This window comes from Manacus candei, unplaced genomic scaffold (genome assembly GCF_025592945.1).
Source record: "Manacus candei isolate 608988 ecotype Guabito, Panama unplaced genomic scaffold, ASM2559294v1 h1tg000050l, whole genome shotgun sequence".
In the NCBI taxonomy this organism is placed as follows: Eukaryota; Metazoa; Chordata; class Aves; order Passeriformes; family Pipridae; genus Manacus; species Manacus candei.
This window is the reverse complement of record NW_026138098.1, coordinates 7,884,235-7,908,705: the sequence shown is the minus strand read 5'-3', so window position 1 is coordinate 7,908,705 and position 24,471 is coordinate 7,884,235. Positions and strand designations below refer to the sequence as shown.

The window sequence follows — 24,471 nt, the reverse complement described above, 5'->3', positions numbered from 1 at the left end:
AGATCTTTGATGTAGCTTTTATTATACTTTAATTTTTGCTCCAACATAATATTCCAGAGATTGCTCATAGCGCAATTAGAAACAATGACATGGTTTTTGTGTTTGTAGTCTATCTGCATATATGTATAATTGCATAATTATTTTTCTTTACATTATGTCTTATGATTTTAAGCTCTGCCAGGGGAGGTTTAGGTTAGATATTAGGAAGAAATTCTTTACAGAGAGGGTAATAAGGCATTGGAATGGGCTGCCCAGGGAAGTGGTGGATTCTCCATTCCTGGAGGTTTTTAAGATGAGACTGGATGTGCCATCAGTGCCATGGTCTGGTAACCACGGTGGTAGTGGATCAAGGGTTGGACTTGATGATTTCAGAGGTCCAACCCGACTGATTCTATGATTCTATGTGTCCTCTCTACATGGAATATAGCAAGAAAAAGCTAAGAAAAATTTTTAAAAAACAAACTAAACAAAAAAACATTAGAAAAGCTAAGTTGCAGCTGCTGAAAGTCACCTTAAATCAACGTGGCTTTAAATGGAACTTGTTCAGTTAAACTGGGAAGTAGGAGACAGTTGGATTTCTTACTAGCTGGTGTAATCCCTGGAGTGCCCCCATCCAGTGGATTTGCCATGCTTTGACCAGGTTAGGCCCAGCTATCTGTAACTACTCCTCCATGGAGAAAGCATGACCTACTTCACAGACACACCAAATCTGTTAAGATGTTTTGAGTATCCATAGATACTCAATTTAAATTTTACTCAAAGATAATTTTACTCGTAGATACTCAAATTAATACCTGTGCCATTTAAAACACAGGTTGTGTGTTGTCTGGACCCTTAACTCTCCTGTAACTACTGTGTTTAACCACAGCACTTTCCTCTGGACATTGGTCCACCAGGACATGTGCCATGATTTAATTGCATTCTCTGTATTCAGTCCCACACAATCACTTCCAAATTGTAGCTCTATCTTCATAAAACATACCTGCTTTGTCTGTTACCTTTTTCTAGAATATCTTATGCCACACATTTCTCACACTTAAAATCTTTTATAGATACTTTAAATTTATTATTATATTCAGCATACCATTGCAGAGAGCACAAATCACCACAACTAAAACTTTTAACTGACTCTTTAGTTGCACTCTTTTGCTTAATGCTTTCCTCACTGTGGTGGTATTGTGTGTTATAATAGATGGCAGTGGCACATGCAGTTCCATACTTCTGTATATTCTTATGGAAATCTGATTGTGCTCTGATTACATCGCTGTATTTTGAAACAGATTTGTTTTACAATAATGAAAGGCAGGAATCCTTAATGTTACCTGAGTCGAGGCCAAGTTTTAAATAAAATTGTAAGCCCTGGATGGAACTGGTATTAGGAAAAAATTGTAATTTTCCCACATCCCAAAGATAGCTGAGAAGTTTCTAAAAGATTTGAGAAAAATTGCCCTATTTGAACAGAAAGACAGTATAAAAAGTTAAAGATTATGAGAACATGACAGTAAGTTAAGAATGAAAAGAGCTTTGGAATTTTAATTGTAATAATCAGAAGTTGTGAGCATAGGTGTCTTGAACATAACTATATTTTAAAATATTAGTATAATTTTATCCTTTAGGAGGACTTCTCTATAAACTGAGACAGAAAGCCTCAGACAAAGAATATCTCCAGTAATCACACGGTGCATTCATTCTGTAATAAAATTCCTTCTAATTTCCTTAAATAGCCTTAAATAAAATTTTCTTTTCCATATGTTAAAACAAGCCAGCTGTCACTTGCTTAACTTCTGTTTGAAGTTTTCCCTGTTACCTGTCTATGGGTAGTTTAATTGTAGCAAGAGGGAGGGTTGGTTAAAATCCCAGGCACAGGTTGAGCTAACAGGACTTTACCTGCTCCTTCCCACTGGCACAGACCGTGGTGCTACCCAGTCACCCAGCAGTGATGGCTGTGACCTGCTCCAGCCCTCTGCCCTGGGGGTGCACTCAGGCTCAGGGATCCTGCACTGCTGAAGTCCCATCATCTTCACTGGAACTGGGATTCAAATTTTTACTCTTCTAGTATGATTAACAAAGAAAGCAGCAAGTCTGAAACTTCTGGTTAGGATATGACAGGCCACTGAAAGATGCTTTCTGAGTGACGCATGGGCTTCACAAAGTCTACTAAGAATGAAGAATGGTTTAATTGCTAAAGAGGCTGGGGCTGGCATTTAGTAACCACTGCTGGTTTTGTGCTGATGATCTAACCACAGGAATTAGCGGTGGGTTCCTGTTTTTCACTGTTGCTGAACAGGGAAACACTGATTTGAGTGGCTGCCCACAGGAGGGGGGAAATGAAACAGCCAGGAGTTTAGCGCTGAATGAGTACAGTGTGTGTCATTTTATGGATGGCTGGTACTGTGATACAGTCTCTTCCAAGACCTATAGAAATCCTGCCTTGTAGTTACTATTGAAAGCAAATAACCAGAAAGAAAATGTACACAGTTGATAACTTACCGTGGGAGGCAGTGTTAATGCGGAGCGCTGTAGTTACAGCCCAGGGTAATAAAGAAGTGTTTGTTTGGAATATTTTACAAAGCTTGGTTTCTATAGTAACAATCATCACAAATACTTTCAGCTTCAGAAATAACATCTGCTTGGTGACTGATCTCAAATCTCAACCCTTGTTGAAGTAAATAAGATCCTGCTCCTTCTGCTTATTGTGTCAGTCAGTGGCGCTTGATACAGGGCATTTATTTCCATAGAAAGAGCGCCCCAAGACTGGGAAAGATGTTGGGAAGGGATGGAAAAGGGAAGAGGAATCAGAAAATAATGGTAAAATGTGTTATTTGATGCTTTAGTCTTTAGTCACGAAAATAAATTGGAGTTTACAAATAGTGCAAAAGTAAATGTGTTATACCATTCTGTTGACTGAAGCACAGGACAAACATGACTCTGCTTTAATCTTTATGCATAAAATCAGAGGAAGAGAAATCATTTGGTTAGATATCAAAAATATATGAGATGGAGTAGAAATCTTTATGGAATGCAGGGATTTGAATCAAACTCCAATGAAAAGTTCACAAATCTGTGATTTTCAAGGAAACTTTAAAAAATGCGGTCAGTCTACTGTGAAAATGGTATGTCTCTCAAAAGATGTTAAAAGTGTCATCACTGCTGCTAAATTTTATAATGTAAAATTTAAAGTGAGAACATTTCCTGAAGCAAAATCACAAGTACTTTCATGCAATAAGGATGGGAATTGTAGAATTCAATGTGAATAATGATTTTTGGTGGTGATGACTGAGTACTATCTTACTGAAGAGAATAATAAAAATATGACATAATTAGAAGTTCTGCTATGCCATAGGAAATACATGTGGAACAGAAGTGTAGGCTGAGCTGGACTAGGTTTCTGTACCACTCATTTTTCAGTGAGCAATGCTCAAGAGGCTAAGCAAGCTCATATATATAGTTCTAAAAAAAATAAATAACACTTACTTTCCATGTAAGTGGGGCTCAGCAAATACTTTATTCTGTAGATCTATGCTGATTTAATAAAAATGATGCAGGTTTTGTAATATTTTAAAAGAACAGGGGTTTTCCATTTTTTTTAATTTAAAAACCTGTCTCTAAAACAAAATATTCCATCAGATATGTTTAGCTAACATGAGTAACAAGAATAAATAGTTTCATTCATGCAAGTAATCCTGTTTGCTTTAATGCAAAGTTTCTCCAAGCACTAATTCTCATGTGTCTAATTATTTGTCAGATTAGATCCTGTAACTTCCATTTTTTGTGGATTTTCAGTGATGTTCCTAATATAAGCACTGTTAGTACTAACAGTCTTAATGGGGAGCATCTTAGAAAGCAACATTAAGTGATAATACTTGAGCTTGAGTTTATTTGCGGAATTTTTCAAGGACACTATTAAGAAATTAATAATATAGTGTCAGATTTGGAGCTGGTATAAATCAACATAGTTCTGCTGCTACTCAGGTGCTGATTTAAGCAGATGATATTTAAGATTTGAATTAATTCTTAAGATTCAAGTGAAAAACTGTACTCAATTACGCTTTCAAATTGGTGAATGGGCAGAGTAGGTGATGGAGGTCCTCAAGAGAGTGTGAGGCATGTCTTGCAACACCCAAAAAAGGTCTGGTTTGTGCTTTCACAGGCCTGCCAACCTGCCCTCTCCCTTTCCACCTCGTTGGCAGCAACTGCTGCCAAAACAGTTTAACACATGTTGCTGCTACCACTATATAACACAGCAAAACTAGGTCCCCTTTTGCTGCCGTCTCATACCTTTTCCTTAGGTAAGAGAAGTCTTTTATTATTTCCTCCTGCTACTGGAGCAGCTATGATCTGAGCCACAATACTCACACACTGAGATAAAAACTTCTATATATTTGCAAATCTTAAATGAGGGATCATTTGTTTCAGAATGTTTTTGGCTCTGGTGTACACACTTTACAGCTCTCCTTGGGCCATGGCAAGGACAATGAAAATAAAAGTTATGTCATGCTTTCAGATGCATTTAGTGTCCTCCCTACATTCAGCAGGCTGTGATCTGTCTAAGGTGTCATGATAGAAAGTAATTTGTTATTCTGGTGCCATTAACGTTTTTTCCTGCATTAAGAATATTGCCAAGTTTGCACTTTAATCCCTTCTGCTGACAGCTAGTTTTCACAATGTGTCTTGATTTAGTTCTCTTTTTATTATTACAATTCCAAATATAAATGTTTTAATATATCATTCACTAGCATCTTGCATGTGGCCAAGAGGTTAAAAAAGAACTTGAAAAGGCATTGCTGAAGAAAAGTTCACTAAAAGTGTATTTTGGATGACATATGGTGTACTATATTTTCTTTCCAATTTTGCAAGAAATGCAAAATGCAGCATAATAATTTCAGGACACTTGCCTCTCATAACCCTCAAGTCTGGCATAGATCTCCTAAACGATGAACAAACTTTACCTTTTATGACCCTAGGGTGCTGCAGAGCTACAGGAATGAGATCTTGGGGTCACAAAAGGTAACTGTTAGTGAGAACTTCTGAGTTTCATTGTCGCAATGACAGATTGAAACTGTGTGGTCCACCTCAAGTGAAGGGCAGCCTCATGGAAATTTCAAGTCTGCAGCTGACTCAGTTTGCTTGTGAAAACAAACTGCAGTGAAAACAAACTTACAGTGAAAACAAACTGCACTGTGCACACCCTTACCTCAGCATTACTCTGCCTGCCACCATGGCCACATTGTTAGCTGGTAAGTGAGGCAGGATTTAAACTGTGCCTTGTGCTTCAACTTTTCTAACCCTGGAAAATTAGTAGTGGCTCTGGAGGGACCATGTCCTCTTCTGTCAGGCAGGTGGGGGAAAAGTTAACTTACTGTGATATATGGGAGTGATCATCTGGTCTTAAGTGATCAGCCCAAGCTCAAACTGTGATGGACTGTCAGTCATTTGACCCCAGTGAAATACGAGTTTTCATAGATAAGCCATTACAGTTAAATTGTGAAGGAATAACAGAATTTTCTACTTCTTGTTTCTAAAGCTTGGAGATCCAACAGATATACCCATCTGGGAAAAAAATGCCCATTAGCATCACTTCACTGCACAGCACCACTTTGACTAATAGAATGGTAGTCGGAAGAATTTACAGGAAAGTACCTGGGGATACATGATGCTTGGTAAATGCCACAGACACAGAGTCTCAGGTGCTTTTCCCAACAGGACCTACCTAGCTGCTGCCAAAATAAATTTCCTTTCACAAACTGGACACTGGCATTGCCAGCCTTTAATCAGACTCCTGCAGCTTAATAGGGGAATACTCTGAAGGCTCTAGGGGATATCTCTGGCAGTAATCCAGTACAACTGCTACACACACCGTCCACTGTAAGTTGCGTTCAATATTTTTGCTATTAACCTGAAATTACCCTCATTAGTAAGCAAGAGGTAATAGTAAAGTAAAACCAAGTTTATTTAACAGTATGAAGAGATAGGAAACTGCATACATGGACACACAAAGAAAGAAATGTAATGTGCCTTGCAGCCACCTAATGTTTTGACTTAACTTCAGTGTCTTGTGGTCTGTTCAGCCAATGTGAAAAATCAGGAAAATCAGTGGTTCACACTGATGTCACAGTTCAGAAAAAGCAGCCTCTAGGGAGGAGGATAAAAGCTGAATAGGAAACCTGAATAGGAGTTCCTTCTGGAAACTCCACTGAAAATAAATGCATTTGCAGTTGTTTCTCATAACTTTGTCTTAATAAATCAGTTTTAATCAAAATGTCAATTCATAACCTACTTGCTAATGAAATGCTCTATGACATAGTATTAGGTTTTGAAATGAAGTTGCTTACTAGATTAACTGAGAGTAACTCTGTTGCAAATAAATATAGTTCTTATAGTAAAAATATCACTCTTCTGAGCATAAACACTTTAAGAGTAATACATAAATTTAACATAAGTACAAAACTAACAACCACATTCTACTCAGAAAAGACTGCTAAAAAGAATGCCTCCTATTGTTATAGCTGCTATAGAGAAGCAAGACAATAAATGGAAGGATAACAATGTGGTTTGTGCACTGGGGCCATAATCACAGCTTGGTAATCATAATGTATTCTATTTATTGTTCATTTCCACTGTTTTTCTTATGAAAAATACTGTTCTAATATATTGTAAGATTTTCATTTCCATTTTGAAACAAGGAAATTAATGATTTATATTATGCAAAAACAATGGGGCAGAAGAACAATGGAAAGATAATTCATTGTTAAAAAACTATCTAATAAGAACTGCTAGTATAATTTTGGTCGAGTTGCATTTTATTATCAATAACCCTGTTGATCTCAGCTCAATTAGACATGATAGAAAACTTCCAGGAAAACTTATTCATTGTTAAATAGAGTTGGTAGAGTCCTCCAGGTAAATCGGCACAGCTGGATGTCCTGGTCACAGAAGCAAGGCAGTTACATCAAGTCTCTTTCGGTATAGTTGAAAAATTAAGAGATATGCCTCAATGTTCACCAGCTTTTACTGCTGTAGGTGATGTAGTTGTGTACCTCACACAGGTTAATGGGACCTCATTAACCAAAGTTAGAAATCACTGAGAAATCCTCAGGCAAAAGAAGGTGCAGTATAGAAACCCTGTAGAAACTGCTGAGCACCATTTTTTGCAGGTTTAAATGAGGTGAAGCTTTCCTCTCACTAATTGCAAGAGAGGAACTTTATGGGATGTATTAAATGAAAATCTTCAGTAGATGCTTAGAATTTCAGTAAAACCCTAGGGTCATATGAAGAACTTGTGTTTCCTATGCCAGCCACAAAGCAATGTTCAGTAGTCCAGCCTTGCTTATTTATTCTGTTGCAGTGTTTCCTGTATTGTATTTCTCCTGGCACACAAAAGATGTTTTGAGAAAGGTTTTTTTTTTCATGTTGCAGTCATTAAGACTCATTACTCATTGAATAAATCTATGGAGAAAATTGTCAAAACTTCTGGGTGGGTGGGAAGCTCATACTCAAAAGTATGTTAATGAGCATTAATTCATTAGTTCACCCAACCCTAAGAATAGTAAAGCACCGATAGTCTATGAAAACAGCAGTACTGATGGCAGTCTTTGTTTCTGTCTGAGGCTTTGCCTTAGTTTCAGCACACTGGAAGTTCCAGGTTCTCCTTAGGGCAGCAGCAGGTGCTGGGAAGGGCAGACAGCATTTCTTCTTTCCTCTAATGTTACTGCTGTGTTTGACTCTGTCGGCAAATGACCATGGGAAAAATCTGAAAATGGTCAGAGCAATCACAACATTTGACCCTTCATCTGTAATTAAAGGTCAGAATATTGCACCACAGACACACATTTAGTAAAAGCAGAATAGGACAACAAGGATTTGTCCTCTTACCACAGAGAACAAAGTTAATCTCTGCTTTCAACTGTGTTTTAAAAGAAAGTGGCCACAACTGTATTGTAAAAACCTAATTTGATAAGGATGTTTTGAAAACAACATCCTAACTACCTAGACTGAGCTCTACCTCCGGGGCAGCTGCCAGTGAATCCTGAGTGGATGTAGGAGAGATCAGGATGTGCCTGGCAGATAAAGGAGACCTTCACCTGTTGGGAAGTTTTTAGTACTGATAGTAAGATTAACAAGGTTTTGAGGCTTTTGAGTTTGCATCTGGAGATGCAAGACAGAGGCATCTATATTTGACCAAAATCCAGCTTAGATACTCAAGGTGTGAATACTTGTAATATAACAGTCTAAATTTTATGTTTCCTTCTTTTCTGTATCTCTTACGTCTTCAGAGGCCACAGTCTTGTTTCTTTTCCTTTTTCCTCCCTCTGAAGTGTTGCACATTGAACTCCAGAAAGCAGCTGTTTACATTCTGAGTCTTGTACTAATCCTGGCACAACAACAGATTTGATTGTTTATTTGCCAAGTCATCTAGCTTAGTATATGTGGAATTCATGAGATTAATGCTGTTTTAATAACACAATTAAAAACCAAGTTTAAATAGACATGATTTATTATTAAAACAAAAAAGTATAAGTTGAGCTGTTTTTTTAAGAAGAAGAGATGCAGTTTTATTTATAATGAATTCTTGTAAGTAGTACTAAGACCATTTTAGTTAGGAAACATTACAGTGATTAATGCATAGTTATTTGCATTTTAATACTTGATTTATGTATCAGATCTATATTTGTGCACACTGTCAAACTTTATTCTGTTCCTGTCAAAATACTTATTACTTCTGACAGGTGTAACATGCTCACATTAATCCTTAATTCCTCAATTCAATTTTCTAATTGCTTTTTTGGCATGAGTTTGGAGCCATTGAGTCTTACGTGAACTATTTGTCTTACAGTATAATAATGCACTTTTAAAAATTGGATGCACCTAACTTAGAATGTTGAAAAAAATATATACAGGGATATTACTTAGTACTGAAAATCAGAAGTTTTATAGCACTTCTGAGAGACACTACTTCTTGGAATACAGATAGAGCCAAAACACTTTACACTTTTCATCTTCCCGTATTCACAGTATGAAATATTTTCATAGATACAAATTGATGCTAAAGATTCAGTGCATTTTGCCCAAGGAGATGCTGAACACTTACAGCAGCTCCATGAATATCTCCTGAGTCATTGTTGTGTTCTGCTGCTCTTCTCACCTCTTCAGACCACTGCTTTCTGTTGCCTGTCCTACCTGCCAAGGGCAACAGAATTCTCAGCTTCTTCTTGATCTACACTCTTAAGCTGCTCAATTCTGTTATTTATAAACAGCCAAATACAATAATGCAAGATTTGCTGGGGGTTTATGATACAGGTATGAATGTGGCATACACTGTAATGTGTTTTTATGCCAGTAATGGTAATGTTGTCATCTGTCCTTTGTGTAGGGAAAAAATAGACCAAATTTGTTTCTTATAGACACAGATCCAAAGGATTCTTCCCAAAGCTCAGTATTTCCTCATAAAATCACCTAACTGGGCTTTGTCTGGGTCTTTTCAGGATTTTCAGAAAAAGATTTGAAGAATGTAGAGCCTTTTTGCTAATAAAAATCTAGGACCCCAGGAAGATTACTCCTGACACTTATTTTCTGCAAAGTAATGCATGACTACACACTTAAACTGTGAATAAAACCTATTCTCTTTCTTTTTTAATTATTCTCTGTTTTAATCCCTACCCTCTCCATTTATTTCTTCTTTCTATATCCACTGAGTTACTCTTATTTTCTCACTATCAACACTAATATATGTTCTTTCATCCTTTTATTCCGTCATAGTTTTCTTCCAGTCTTTTTCACCTTCCCAACTGACATACTTCTTTCTGTAAGAAAGGGAATATAAGAATAAAAGTTTGTGATTGTCATTTGAGCTTCTTGGCAAAACACATAAGTCACTTTCTGTACAAGGGGAAAAAAAAGATAATTCTAGCAAGTAAATCATGGTAGCTTAGTGCTTTGGGCAAACAAACTTGTGCCTTATCTCTTCCAAAAAACCCGTGGAAAATGCATGATAAATGGCACATTTCAGAGAACATGTTATGTCACTGTGAAATAACTTTGATTCATGATTATGTATTTATCTTTAAACAACTGACAAACCTCAGGGTATCTAAATTATTATCATGTGCTCTATGCTATTGTGGTTTTCTGCTAGTAAACCTGAATGATGTGAGGTAAGATAAGACATTTGCTTTTTCAGTCATAATGTTCTATAAAGAACAAATAAGCACAATATTGTTACTGTATTTTATAGTTGGATGAAGTCCTCTGAAAAATATTTATCAGAAATCATTTCCTCCAATTGTGTTTTGAAAAGCATTAAAATAAACTTCAAACAGAAAAGGACAGGGCTTGTTAATCAAAGGTTTTATATTACACAGCAAAAGAAAATATCATCATTTGGATTTATAATAAAGTAATTATTCACAAAATTAAAAGGCATAATGGTAAATTTGTTCCTTTCAGTTGTGTGTTTGCATAAATTCTCTTCTGAATTACATTTTAAAATGAAGATTTCATTTTCTCTGCCCTTTCAAATAGAAAGAAATCATGTTATTTGATTTTCTGTTGTGACAAATCAGGAAAGATGACTTAAATGCTCTATTGCTTGCATTAGTAATACCAACTATTTTAATTGTAAATGCTGTATAAGGATTCAGATGTGTATAGTGGAAGAGGGCTTTTCTTTTCCAATAATGCACTGGTACTACTTTCGTGCATGTGAAATCAATGCTGCTAATATTAGTAAGGTTCTTAACCTGTTTCCTCCCATTTCTGCATTGCTTTTAGAATCATATCATCCAGCAGTGCCTGTCTAGATGTTTTGCTGATAATAAGTCTGTGGAAGTCAAAAGATATATATAACAGCTTACACAAGTTCAGAATCTGTTCTCTATGTCTGTTCCTTTGGCTTACATTGAGCCAATAAGTTACAAAAAAAGTTGTCATTAAATGGTACAAATACAGTACACTCAGTTTACAACATATTCCTTATGTTGATTTTTTAAAAACTGGGTTGGGTTTTTTCAGCTGAAGCTTTTGGGGTTTTACTTTTCCATTTCATCATTTGGTAAAGGTCTTAGTGAATGTAAGTTGTCAGTCATTATGTCATGGCAATTCTAAATTAGATGATATTCCTCACCCAAGTTATTTTAATGCTATGACCTCAAATCAATCTATAGAAATGCCTTTTAAATATGACCATGAAGTAAAAAAAATTCATATATTTGTCTATTTTTCCATTTATTCTCTGTTTCCTTATCTTCACTGAGCAGTAATAAATGTTGGTTACTTGGAGGTAGAAAAACAGAAAATGATAATCGCTTTACATGATGGAAGTGTCTTTGTTTTCCTTATATCTAGTACTTTGCAGTGTATTTAGCTTGGCTAAGCTATCATTTTTTTCTTAGAAAACTTGCATCTGTTGACATTTATGTATACATTGCATTTTGTATGTAAATAGAAAGTTTTATGGCTTTGAATTTTGAATCAAAACGTCAAACTCCTATTTTGCCTTGGTGCATGACAGACATTTAAAACATTTACAAACAAAAAAAAGAAAGAAATACTTATACTGATTTTGACGCAATGTTTTTAGAAATATCTTTAGTGCTTGACTAAACATTTAAGCTCTCAAAAGTGAAATGCCTATCTCTTAATGAGCACAAAAGATGGAAGCATGTAAATATGGAAACATTGTAAATGGTCATATTAGAAATTTATTATTCTATAGCTTTGTAGACTGCTTTGTTTCTTTTTCAGTTTCTACTATCCTCAGTCTTGGTAAATGGAGAACAATATGGCAGAACCCATTCAGTTGAAAGCTATCTGCAAATTAAACGATCTATATAGTTAATGAGAGTTGGGAAACAGCACAAACCCCCTGCCAGCAACAGACTACTATCATAGCTTTATATGAGATAAAATAAGGTGATAATCACACAGGCAACATTTTCAGAGAGTTTATATGTAAATATAGTAACACTGCACCTATTTTCTACATATGCAAAAAAAAAACAAAAACAGGAAGGTCCCGCCTTCAAGAAATCATTTCTTTACCGGGACGGGCAGAGAGAAGGCAGAATTACTGGTCTGGGAATCTCAAGAGGTATTGGCTATGTCTAGCTATCAGTATATAACATAGATTTGCTCTCATTTTATAGTTTTGGTATTAGGCAGTAATGGATGCTGTTGAAGCAGAATTCTTTCACATGGATACTTCTTAACAGAACAGGGGAAACTGTGCTCCTCTCAGATATCAAAAGGTTTTGCTGTTTTCTAAACTTTAAGTTGATATTACTACATTTAGCGAACTATAAAAATCAGTATAATTTTGTTGTCTTTATGATCTTTTAATTTTTTTCTGTTTGCTTAGGTCTGCAGCGTGGGCTGTTAAAGCCCATTTTTAAGTCAATTAGCAGGGTTAGGACAATCTGTTTAAATGCAACAAACTAATTGGGAAAAATATCTTCCTACTGTTACAGTGAAACTTAAAATAAATTAAAGATGTACAAGTAAAAATGGAATGGAAATCTCAGATGTTACAGAAGTATGTTCCTTTTTCAGGGTGCTCCTAAACCGATTGCCATTGAGCCATGTTCCGGAAACAGAGCCGCAGTCCTGACGGTGTTTTTGTGTCTTCCCAGAGGACCATCAGGAGTCCCCCCGCCTGGTCAGTCAGGTAAGACTTGTTTGGGTGAGTGTTGTGTCCAAAATAATGGCACAGTGGATGGATACAAGGAGCTACTCAGGCAAGCTGACGTTAAGTGTAGCGCCGATGTTTAAGGTAGGAATTTTGGTTTGGAATTTGTTGTTGCATCGCAATAAAAAGGCCGTTGATTAAACCAGGCTGGTGTACAGTTGAACATCTCATTAGGACTTCAGAAACAAATACCTGTGCATGTCGATATGCTCCAACATTGTCTTTCAGGGCAAAGAAATTTCCTTTGTTGCCCCTTCTATAGCTTCAATTCAAGTTATAAATGAGGTTGTATAGGGAATATCAGTGAGTATTCCCAGTTCAGGCTGATATTTAGTGCAGTCTAGTTTTCACAATGAATCCCAACACTTTGCTGTCGAGGGCACAATTAGAATATTAGTATTTCCCAGAATGCCTGTCAGATAAAACCTGGAATTGTGTGAGTGAATGCTTCATTAGGGAGGTGTTCACTTTGGAAATGATCCCACCTCATTTTAAGGCACCACTTGCATTATCTGAAAGCACTTCTTGTGGTAACTTACGTTATATGATCTATTCTAGATCATTGTACAAAAACATTCTCATAAAATACTTCTCAAACAGAAGGTACCTAAATACACTTTTTAAATCCTTTAAATAACTGCCTGCAAGGACATGATACAAAGCAGCCATGACAAAAAAGTGTAGACAGTGATGTGACACTGCACATGTGACCAGTTTACTATTTCAGAATTCACTGGAGCTGTTGTTGAAATGAACAACTTTGTAAGGAATAGTAAACTGCATGGTATGTGCCCAAAATGCTCCTATAAACCAGAAAATATGCTTTCAGGCTAACTTTTATCATTAAGAGCCAAAAAGATATCCTTTTAACCTTCAAAAATCCATTTAAGAGATTAAAAAGTATTGAGTAATGATGAGGGCAAACTCAGTTGACTTGTGTTGGAAATAAGCTCAGCTGGGTGTTCTTCTTCTTTTGGCCTGATCACTATCTGTTATTTATTTGGGGGGTTTAGTTCATTTTTTTGAGGGGGAAGGGTGTTATATATTTTTTTCCCCTGAGTTCTAAGATGAGGACTTAGTTCTTAAAAGGCTGTTTATGGCTTGGAGTATCATTTTTGGAAGTGCTATGAAAATAAAAGTGTTACTGATGCTTTGTCAAATACATTTCCTGGAAGAAATATATAAATATAAGTGCTCTGAAGAGAGCAATGAGAGAGGGAGGATATTTAGCGTATTCCCTCTTCATGTTTTAAGGAAATGAAGGTGTTTATAGTCTTGCAACAAGAAAAAATGTTATGAAAGGAAATTAAAAGTAATTGTTGAAATTGGAGATTAAAATGGTTTGGGAGGGGTTTTTTTGTTGTTTTCAAATTTACCTATGATGTGCATCTTGGTAGTAAAAATGTATTTATCTGGTTTCTTCATAATCATCTTCTATTTACCATATAAAGGAGTTCTTTAAAAGTGATTGCTATTCTTTGCTGTCTGTAAGTCATTTAAGGAATAGGCTTTTTTAAACAGGACTTTGGTTCAACAACACATCAGATGTGTAATTCTGAATGTTTCTCCATGTATGAAAGAACATACCTATTTTTTACATGTGTTATGTTCTCCTGTTCTGCTCTGTCTTCCATCAGCATTTCAGGCATATGTTTGGAATGCTGTTCCTCCACTTGTTATTATGGTATTTGTCAGCTATTTAGTGTTTAAAAATATATAAATGTTTTAGTGCCACAACTTTCCCTTTGTTCAGGGTCAAAAACAAATAGAAATGCTTGAGGTGTGCAGCCATGCTGATTCAACCATTAGAGTGTATTAGATTATATTGCTATAATCATTTTTATCTGGCAGTAATGAATTTTGGTACTTGTGGACTGCTTTATCTATGTGTAACCATGCGTAGACTAGGCAGAAGCTATTATGCAAGTTTGTTGGCATACCTGTAGCTAATTCACTTCATTCCTGTCCTGCAGCACTACCTGCTGCTTCTTTCCTGGGCTTCCTGGGAGCAGATGCTGTGAACACTGCCAAGTTTTTGGAAATGATGTGGAAACTTTGTGCTGCGCACACGTTTGCTATGCAGTTGGTTTCCCCTACGACCTAAGCTAGATGAAAACAATGATATTTAGGTGGATAAAGTAGTGTGTTCCATAATTATGTTGTGCCAAGTAATATTAGAATCCTCTATTACTTGCATATAACCATTTTCAAGCTCATTGGGATCATTCAAGGATAAAGCTGACAGTGTGTCAAGCATTTTTGTTTAAATGATATGTCAATGGTACTGATTCTCAGTTCACAGTGAGAGACTGTGGATTTCATTTCTTCCATGCAAATCTCTGAAATATAAGAAGGGAATGCCTGTAGTGTTACTGTTTTTCATCCCATTTTTTCCAGAATCAAGGAAGCAAATTCTTTACACAAATAACTAATCTATGCGCCACTGGAGCTGTTAGTTGTATCCCTAATTTTTCAAGTTCTGAATTTGAGTTTTATTTTTCCAAGTTTTATATCAACAAACATTTTGTTAAAAAGCGTCTTTGAATATTAAAAAAGAAAACAACCAAACTAAAAACCCCCAAAGAAAAAAAAACAAACCCTAATGTAAAGGTTGCTCTTTCTGCGGCATATGTTCTATACTTCACCTTTATCAGCAGCTGGAAGAAAAGTTGAAGCTACAGATGGTGGGCTTTGGCCAAAGGCTATGCACAGCAAAAACTTCTCTAGCAGAGACCATATGTCCCAGTGGAAATCTATGTGTTCCCCACTTCCTGCAGAAAATACTCAGAACTTTACAGACTTTCAACAGCATTGTTTAGCTCTAAGTGCTAACTCTGTAAGTATACAAGTAATAGCTTGGTTGACACAGTTAAACTGCTTAAAATTAATCTGTGATTTTAGATAGATTTTATATAGATTGGTCACACAGTTTTAGTCAAAATATTGATAAAAATGAGTTTATTGCAAAAGAGGAAAACTATTCATTGTGACTCATGTTTTTAAAAGGGACTTTTTCAATGAAGGAATGACTTGTAGAATTAAACATCCTGAAAATCTGGAAAGTCATTGTAGTAGGTATTGAACAGCAGACCTTACGTTTTCTTTTAGGTATAAGCTAAGAATTCAGTTATACTTCTCTGGAGTACCAACTGGTTTTAAATGAAATTTTGCTTGGATTAAGGCAAAAATTAGAACCAAAGTATAAATTAGAATGATCAATGAAAAACATTAAGGAAGTTAAATTTCTCAGGTTTGGACCGAGTGATAGAACATGTGATTTCTTCATTCTTCAGTTGTCTCATTGACAGCACGGTACCTTTGTAGTCAGATCAAAAATAAAAGGTTCAAAAACATAGCAATTGTCTGTACAATTCCTGTGTGTATCAATATGAATGCATCAGTGTAGTACACATATGACAAGCTTTATGATACATTTGAAGCTAGAGATCATCATTTATTGCTGTAGTGTCTGACCCCATGCTTTAAATAGCTTATACTCTTCTTAATATCAAAGCAGATCTAATAACGAGAGCAATTGCAACCAGATCTCTAGAAAGAACTAAATTATACATTGCACAGGGTATTGCACAAAGCAGGTTAGACTGAAACAAAACTATAATATATAAAGTAATGCAGAAAAAGGTACCGATGAGCTACCAGCAGTGGAAGGGCCAAGAATAACTCCTTCAAGGTTTTCATAGAGTTTTGGTGATATATTGGGCAATACAGAAAGAATAGTTTGGTAATTTTCTATTAAAAGAACTGTGATCATGTCATCGTTACTACTAAAGCCAACTAAATCCCATGCTTTGAGGTATTGAGTTATTGTACAATAAGTTTACAAAATAACATTTTTATCATTCTTGGATAAGGCCACTAAATGCCATAAAGCACAAACAGAAATGAGAATATTAAAGCCTTTCAAAATAATTCAGAATCAAGGAGTGTAATTTCTGAATTATTTGCAGGTTATGTTACTTTCACACGGCAAGATTTCCTTATCTATAAAGAAGGTAAAAATGGTAGAACACCCAGTAAAGGAGCTTCCCTATTAAAGCAGTGAGCTGAATGGTCTCTGCAGGTCTGCATATGTGTCTCTCTATTAAACCTTAATGGATATCTAACATCTATATGGCCATGACTAGGTGAGGTGAATCTAACTTAATAGGTAAAATAACACTTGGAAATTAAATGGAAATTAAAATAGAAGACTACGTGCAGTATTCTGTTGCTATAAGTATAAATTAAGATGGCAAAATCTAGTGTTCCCCAGGCCTCTCCAACAGTGCTATCTGAAACATCCTGTCTGATATCCTTGACTCAAAATAGAATTTCATGTAATTCTGGCCACACTAACTGTGGCGTTCAATCCTACTTAATCAGCAAGCTACAGTAGGATCACAGAATCAATAAAACTACCATGCCATCTGCCTTCCCTGTGCTCACCATCATAATGAATAACGACTCATTAAGTGTTCTACAAGACAATTAGCTCTGGATGAAAACAGTAACAAGGCCTTCTTGATTCTATTTATAATTTTCTCTGATTAAAATATAGAAAAGCTAATGCATATCTTAAGAGGCACATTAATAAATATGAATTAACTGCTAGTTTTTATAGACTATTTTATTTACTTATATTGCTCAATTTTTATGACCTTTGGAAGTAAAACCATAGGTTATATTTTTCATATGTAGAGTGGGTTCATATGTGTACCTATCTCAGTATGCAGTGAACTGATTGCAGATATACACTGGGGCATGTAAGTCCTATGAATTTCTACCTGCTACAAACACATTCCTCGCTCAGTCCTTTCATACGTGCAAAATAACTTAATAAAATCAGTAGTGTTACAAAGGTGAGTAGAGATTTTGTTCTAGAAAAATATAAGTAAAAGAGATTGATGAAAATATACTGTAATTAAGACATACAGAATGTGGTTGGATCTCTTATGGTCTTTTTTTTCATGTTGGAGAATTACAGAATATTAAAAGTGTGAAAATACAGGAAAAATGTATGAAAAAGTAACAGAATACAAAGTGAATTGTACAGTGTGATATACAGAGTACACATTATTAGGGGGCTGTGTATACATGTTGAGGGTTCTAGCATTTCTCATGTACTCAAAGAAAAAGACAAGGTAAACATCTGAATCTGATTCTGCACTAACAAGTACATCCATATGCAGACTGAAAAGCTCCTGCTTCACAGAAGTCGATGGGATGAAGAGTCAAGGGTGAACTTCAGAGCCTCGAGGTCTTTTCCCACCGGCTTGATTCTATGATACTATGATTTGCTAAGGACCACTCAAAAAAAAAAAATCTCGAAAATCTCAGTTCTGTTAATTTTCTCTGAAGTGCCAACATGTATCTGGAAATAAATCAAACCATATATCACACAAGACCAGTGGGGATGTCTAGTACTTGTGTTAAAATGCAGGGGTGAGTCAGGCATTTTAGTTATTATGCAAAGGTGCACAGTCATATTCATTAGACCAGAAGCTCTACACATAAGGTGGATTATTTTAAAAGACTCAGTGAGGAACAGAAATTTTTGAGTTTACCTTTACTGTTTAGACTGTGTGAAGACTGCGTTTAATCTTTCTCTCTAACCTAAGGCATGACTAGAACATTTTGTATAGAAATGTAATTTTAGTGATTGAGGGATACTCCATATTAGTTACCAACAGGCTGCCAGTTAAATGCTCAAAAAATAGAAAAAGTTAACATCAAAATGGTCTTCGTAAGAGTTTTAATGACTATAACTAAAACTAAATTCCTAATTTGTATATTAAGCAGTAACTTCAACTTATTGACACTGAGAGACTGGCTTGTCAATTGCCATGGTCTCACAAGATGTAAAATCTGGAGTTTTTTTCAGTTAACTTAACAAAATAGCTCTAACACTTGATGTAAACTGAAATAATCTATTCTGAAGATTATTCTGAAGGAGTTGCTTTCTTTTAAGTAGTAAGGTCTATTTTCAGAGTGACTATTTTCTGCTTAATTCCATCCTTCTGCACAGCATCAGATGAGGGAGCAGACTGTGTTTATAGTATTGACTTTGTGAAAAAAACACAGTGGTAAGTGGCAGATGGTGCCAATGATTACTTAAAAAATATTTATGGCAATAGCAAAAACAAAGTAGATAATAGGATCCAGTAGTCACCACTACCCCTTCTCCAACCCAAATCCAAAGCAATTACTTTTGGAACCTGCAGGGTAAAATCTACCTGAAAAGCACTAAGGTTCTTAACACAAGAAACCTTGTAAGTTATGAAGAATGAGGTAGGTATTGATTTTGCCTGGTCTTTTGCACAATTCTAGGTAGTTGTGTAAAGAATTAGTTTTTACATTATTCTAGCCATAGAACCTTGATTTCTTTAAATTCTGAAGAATTTACTTGAGAACAACATAAATGCTTTAATATGAAAAACAGGCAGTATAATATTAGCAATGTGTCTTCCACACAGTTTGGCAAAAGTAGCTTATTGTTTGGACAGTAAACTGCACACTGTGGAGCTATCAGCTAAAAAAAAAAGAAAAAAAAGAGAGCAGGAGACTAGAGGAGGTAGAGATGGTTGATTTACAACTTTATCATTGGACTTCCTGCTGAAGAGGGACTCAATAAAATGAGGCATATTAATAAAAACTGTTAAGCACTGCGAACAGTTCTTTGACAACTAGTTATTCATTAATCAAAACAAAACTGTCACTGTTTCTCCAGAGTATTAGAAATATCTTTTCTTTTTCTTTTGGGGGTTTTTGCAGCTTTAGTTGCATAAAGGGAACTGAAAGAATATCTGAAGAGGGTATTAAATTCTGAACACTGGGAAGTGTAAGTACAATCATGTCTATCTCTTCCACTGTTTGTGGAGGTTGTCTGAGCTATTTTCAGGTTGCATCCCTATGACAGTTTGGTGATTTATTCTCCCCTGTTGTCATGGGGAATAGAGAAGCAGTGATGAATGCTCATGATCCTAAGCTTCTGGACAAGAACAGACACATTAGAACCCAAACTTTCAAATCAAAGGCTCTAACCTGGAAGGAAACACCATCTCTCAACCATACCTGCCTGCTCACCATGAGCTGAAGTACTTGGGGTTATGCTGTTTTCATCCATCATCCGCAATGTTTTAACACAGCAATCATATCTCCTCTCCACCTTCATTTTGCCAAGGCAAATAAGGTCTGCTTTAAACAGACCTTCAGTCTTCTGAGCACCTCTGTAGCATTGTCCCAGTTTCAGCTTCAGTTCATCACTTTTTACCTTGCATGACCAGGTTGTGCTCAGAGTGCCATGTGAAGTCCCATCTGGCATTGCCCTGTGGCGTTAACATTTTGTTGCTTTTAACATTTACTTTTTTAAAACAATTTACTCCCCTTCCAACTTGGTATTTCTGTGGCCAACTTCTTATGTCTCTGCCCTTATTTTCTTCCTCAGGCAGTAAACTTTTAGAGTGTAGGTTTCTACTTGTTCCCAAAATACATGACTTTGAATTTGCTGTTGAATCTGAGTGCAGGTACATTCCTCAAGTTCTTTAGGTCATGCATCTCTTTCTAGATTATATTCTATGCCTTCTCGGTATTGATGATACATAGAAATGTTTGTCAGGATTGAATTTCAGCAGCTTACTCCTACTTTAATACCAAGCTCTTTAATAAAAACAAAAATGACTGGTAAAAACATTCATTCTTGTTTCTGTGCTCTACCTTCAGCAGCCTTCTTTCTCTTCAAAACTACTCTTTGTCTTCTCTCCTTCATGCCATTAGCTATTCTCCATAGCTCCTTTATTAAACTCTCATTTTGATAATTTATCTGTTGGTAATTTCTTACAGTAAAAGATTTCAGAAATCTAGAAAATATTCTCCATGTTCTTACCCAGAAAATCAGTTAATTTATTGTATAAAACTATCGGGTGGTTCTGGCACAAACTTTGATGAAATGTTGGTGCATTTTGATGAAATGTTGGTGCATTTTGACCTGTTTTCCATTTACCTGCCTTTAATTATTCTTTCTTCCAAAGTATCACATAGCTGAGTCTGATTAATAGAGCAGTAAACAACTAAATATTTTTTTCCTTGAATCTACACAATATTTAGTTTGAAATAAACAGCAGTTACTGTTCTCAATTTTTATGCATTTGACATGACAGATTATTAAATTTCCCTGTTACCAGCCTTTGTTTTCTTGTATTCTTACAGAATTAGTGTTCTGATTACCCTAATGTCATTGCATAAAACTTCTGTTTCTTCTGTTTCCATATCCTCATTCCATTATCCATATTGATGGTACAGTCTTTGATAAACATTACGTCCTTCCTTGAAAACCATCAAATAATTCATTCCTGGGACAATCTCTAGAAAATACCTGATCTCTACTTCATTCTTTCTACATAACGACTCTTTCCTTTTTTGGTCTCTTAGTCATATACAGTGAAAATCCTGAGATGCTTGTTTTACTGAACCTTTGAAAAGTCTAACTTATCTTGACTTTTGACAATTCTCACTTGGCTCTTATATTTCTTTGCCTCTAAAACACACCCTCCTTTGTTTCTTGATGCTTTTTAGCCATTTTCATAGGCTTTCTGAATTTAAAAATATGCATAGGCTCCTTTCTTTAGAAGTTCTTTGGCTTCCATATAGCATGGTTATAATGGAATTTTTGGAAGCCAGGGAAGAGTCAAGAATTTTTCTTGATGAATGTACTGCAGAATGTTTATGTTCATCATCATCAACTTGCTGTTGATGTAGAAAGGCATAGATTTCTAGCAGTGATTTGTCCTTTGGAGGGTCTGGGCAAGATTTATGGTAGCCAGGACTTTTTGTTCCCTGCCTTGCCAAATGGCAGGGACAGCCTTAGGATCCTTCAATGGTCTCCCTGTGGAAGGGTGGGGAACTGCTGTTCCTTTATATTTTTGCCTCTTACTACTCAGAGCTCTAGTATCCTCACCATAATCACTTCCTCTAAACAACGTGGTAGTTTACAGAACTTGGTCTTATTTCCTTTCCTAGGTCTTGTATTAGTGGATGTGTTTTTTCTTTTTTTCTTTTTGCCTATTCTATGATAAAGAAGCCAGAGGATTAGTAGGCTTTGGAAAGTCAGAGCAAAATTGATAGGATGTAGAAAAATAATTCATAAATAGGAAGAAGAAAATGTTCTGTAAACTTAGGTCTTCAAATTTCATTGTCTTCCAGGCAGAGCCTTAGGCACTTTGCAAGGCTAAGCTTTCCCTATTTGGAAGAAATCATAGAGTGCTTTTCTTCTTTTGACATGAATGATAGAGATGTCAACAAAGGAAAGAAAAATAAATTAAAAAATTATAAAGGCAACTAACAAACATGAAGTTGTCACTCGAGAGTTTTGCTGAGAATGGTCATACAATACTTATGTTTTTTAATAGAAATCTCATGAAAAAATCTTTCAGTAGTATGATTTATTTTATACAAATGGAAACTTGATGATCAGATAATGCTATAAAGCAGCATTTTGTTCTACTGCTCTTGATATTAACACAAAGACCCAGTGTTTCTTACTGAAAGGCAATAATAGGGCCTGTCTTCTCTGTATTCAGCCCATGTGAATGTACACCTTAACCTAACAGAGCATCTTTTTTAATTTTGTGCTGTTAAACCTTGAGGATTCAACAGATGTCTAGTTAGAGCTGAAAAATTAGGTAAAGTGAACAAATCCCCGTGTAAGTGACACACTGGATGATAAGTGTCCTTCCTATGTGAAAATTGGTGGTCTGGTTTTATATTCAGTCAACACGTACTATGTGGAGCAGATGGCTTACAGCTAAATTAGAATCATAAACCTTTCAAAGTTAAAGTTATATATGATTTAAATCTTTCAGCAAGGGTCCCATCACCTATTTATCCTTCCTCTAACTTTGAATTCCTTGAAAAACATCTTTTTTTCTTTAATCAACAGAAGTCAATCTGAGACTCAAAAGAGTGACGTTGAGATCTGTCCTGGTTTGTAGTCCTGCCATCATGGAAAGTTTCATTCGTTACAGGAACAATGCAATTGCCAATAATCTACCTTCCAGCATTTATTTTAGCAAGCACACTCCTGGGGTAAGGTGCTTGTACTGTCTATTTTTGGGACAAAGCTGCCCAAAATTATACAGAGACCAATCAGATTTATCATTCTGTGGCATTTGATGGCATCCATCTGTTTATTTACAAAACTGCTAAAGACTTATTGAGTTACTAGACTACAGAGAAAATAAATTGAGTTATCATCTATAGTTAAATTCAGTCCTTACATCTGCTGTCTTTCCAGCCTGCATGGTGTTTTCTGAAATTACACTGGCTTGCAGACCCAGGCTTCAGGAATACATTTGCTTCACAGCCTTTTTTTATGCCATTTCAAGTGAATTTCTAATGCATGAGCAATTTGTGGTTCAGGAAAATGTTGACAGAAGGATGTCAGGGCTTTCAGTTGTTAGCAGTTTAAAAGCATGATAGGGACGGTTCTTGCTTAAAAGTAGCTCTTAAAAGTTTGGAGCTGCTCGATTTCTAGAATCATTTGATCTAACCCCTTTCAGTCAATATTGTATAGCTATTGTAGAAGGCTAGGTTTAAAGCTTATGGACACAAATGAACTAATGTTATTAGTAATAAAACACTTTTAAGATGAGGGATGGGAAATGAACTCTCTCTGTGCTCTATATATTCAATTACTGTTGTAAGCAGAAAAGAGAAGACGTAAGGTTTAAAGTTCAAAATTTTCTGTTAGTAAAACTGAATAGCAAACTGAGGAAATATATCTTAATGGGGCACTTTCTTTCTTGTGGTAAGAGTGAATTTGTAACAGTGAACTCAGTTATTGCCTACATCCTTTCTGATTGTGGACTAACTGTCCCATAACAGTGAAATCACTAGAAATGTCCTTCTGAAGAAACTGGTTTGGCCCAGGAAAGATATTAACTCAGGGCACCCACAGATAGCTGAGAAGTCTAGGTTTGTGTTAATTAGGTCATGGTTGTTAGAGAAGGGATGTTGCTTGTTATGATAAATCTTCCTTTACCATGACAAATTCTCAACTTCTCTTATTTGTATGCCTTGTGTAGTTCTACTTCATAATTTTGGAATGAGAGGTATAAGGAATATAGTTCAGAGACATCTCCACGTCAGCTCATGTCCTGTAGGGAAATAGTAGATCCAGGTCAGTACTGTCTGTACAAGACCAGGGCTCAGTTCTGCATCTCTCTGCACTATCCCTTTGCCATCTAGGTCTGACACTACATGTAGGAGCAGCTAAATAGTGCAATCAGATGACTAAGTCTTTGTGGAACATGAAAAGGGGAACAGTGTAGAAACCATCAAATGCTGGTTTTGGAATGAGTTTGAGACTAGCAAGGCTGTCAGAACTTGTACAGCCTAGTGAATCATACCTGACTGCAGAGCTGCTCAAGAATTTCTGCAGGATGCACCACTGTGTTCTACTTGTACTAGAGGGGCAGGTTTCTCTGGTATCAAGGCTACTCCTGCTGGCAATTTCCCAGGTTAAAAAATAATATAACCAAAAAAAAAAAAAAGGTTGGAAGGTGATTTTTATGCTCTTCCTTAAAACATAGAGCAAATATAAAGGTTTGCAGAAACAATGAAAAGGAATAAGTTTAGACAGACAGAAATAGCAGTTTTCATATAACGAAACCTGTTTTAAAAAGTATTTAAAAAAAAATTCCAAACTAAAAATCCAAGAAGTGGTTAAATATATAAAACAATGAAGATAAGGGAAATATAAAATGAGATGAAGCTGGGCTCCTATGAATGTTACTGGA

General features: G+C 35.8%; 1 protein-coding gene across 2 annotated transcripts in view; it reads left to right on the top strand.

Annotated features, from left to right (window-relative positions):
• ATRNL1 (attractin like 1) overlaps positions 1-24,471 on the top strand; it is a 466,156-nt gene that overhangs the window by 401,616 nt on the left and 40,069 nt on the right. For both annotated transcript variants that reach the window (XM_051801056.1, XM_051801055.1), the window contains one exon: positions 12,544-12,658. In XM_051801056.1, coding sequence (XP_051657016.1) covers positions 12,544-12,658 — 115 coding nt within the window. The remainder of the gene's footprint in view (positions 1-12,543; positions 12,659-24,471) is intronic.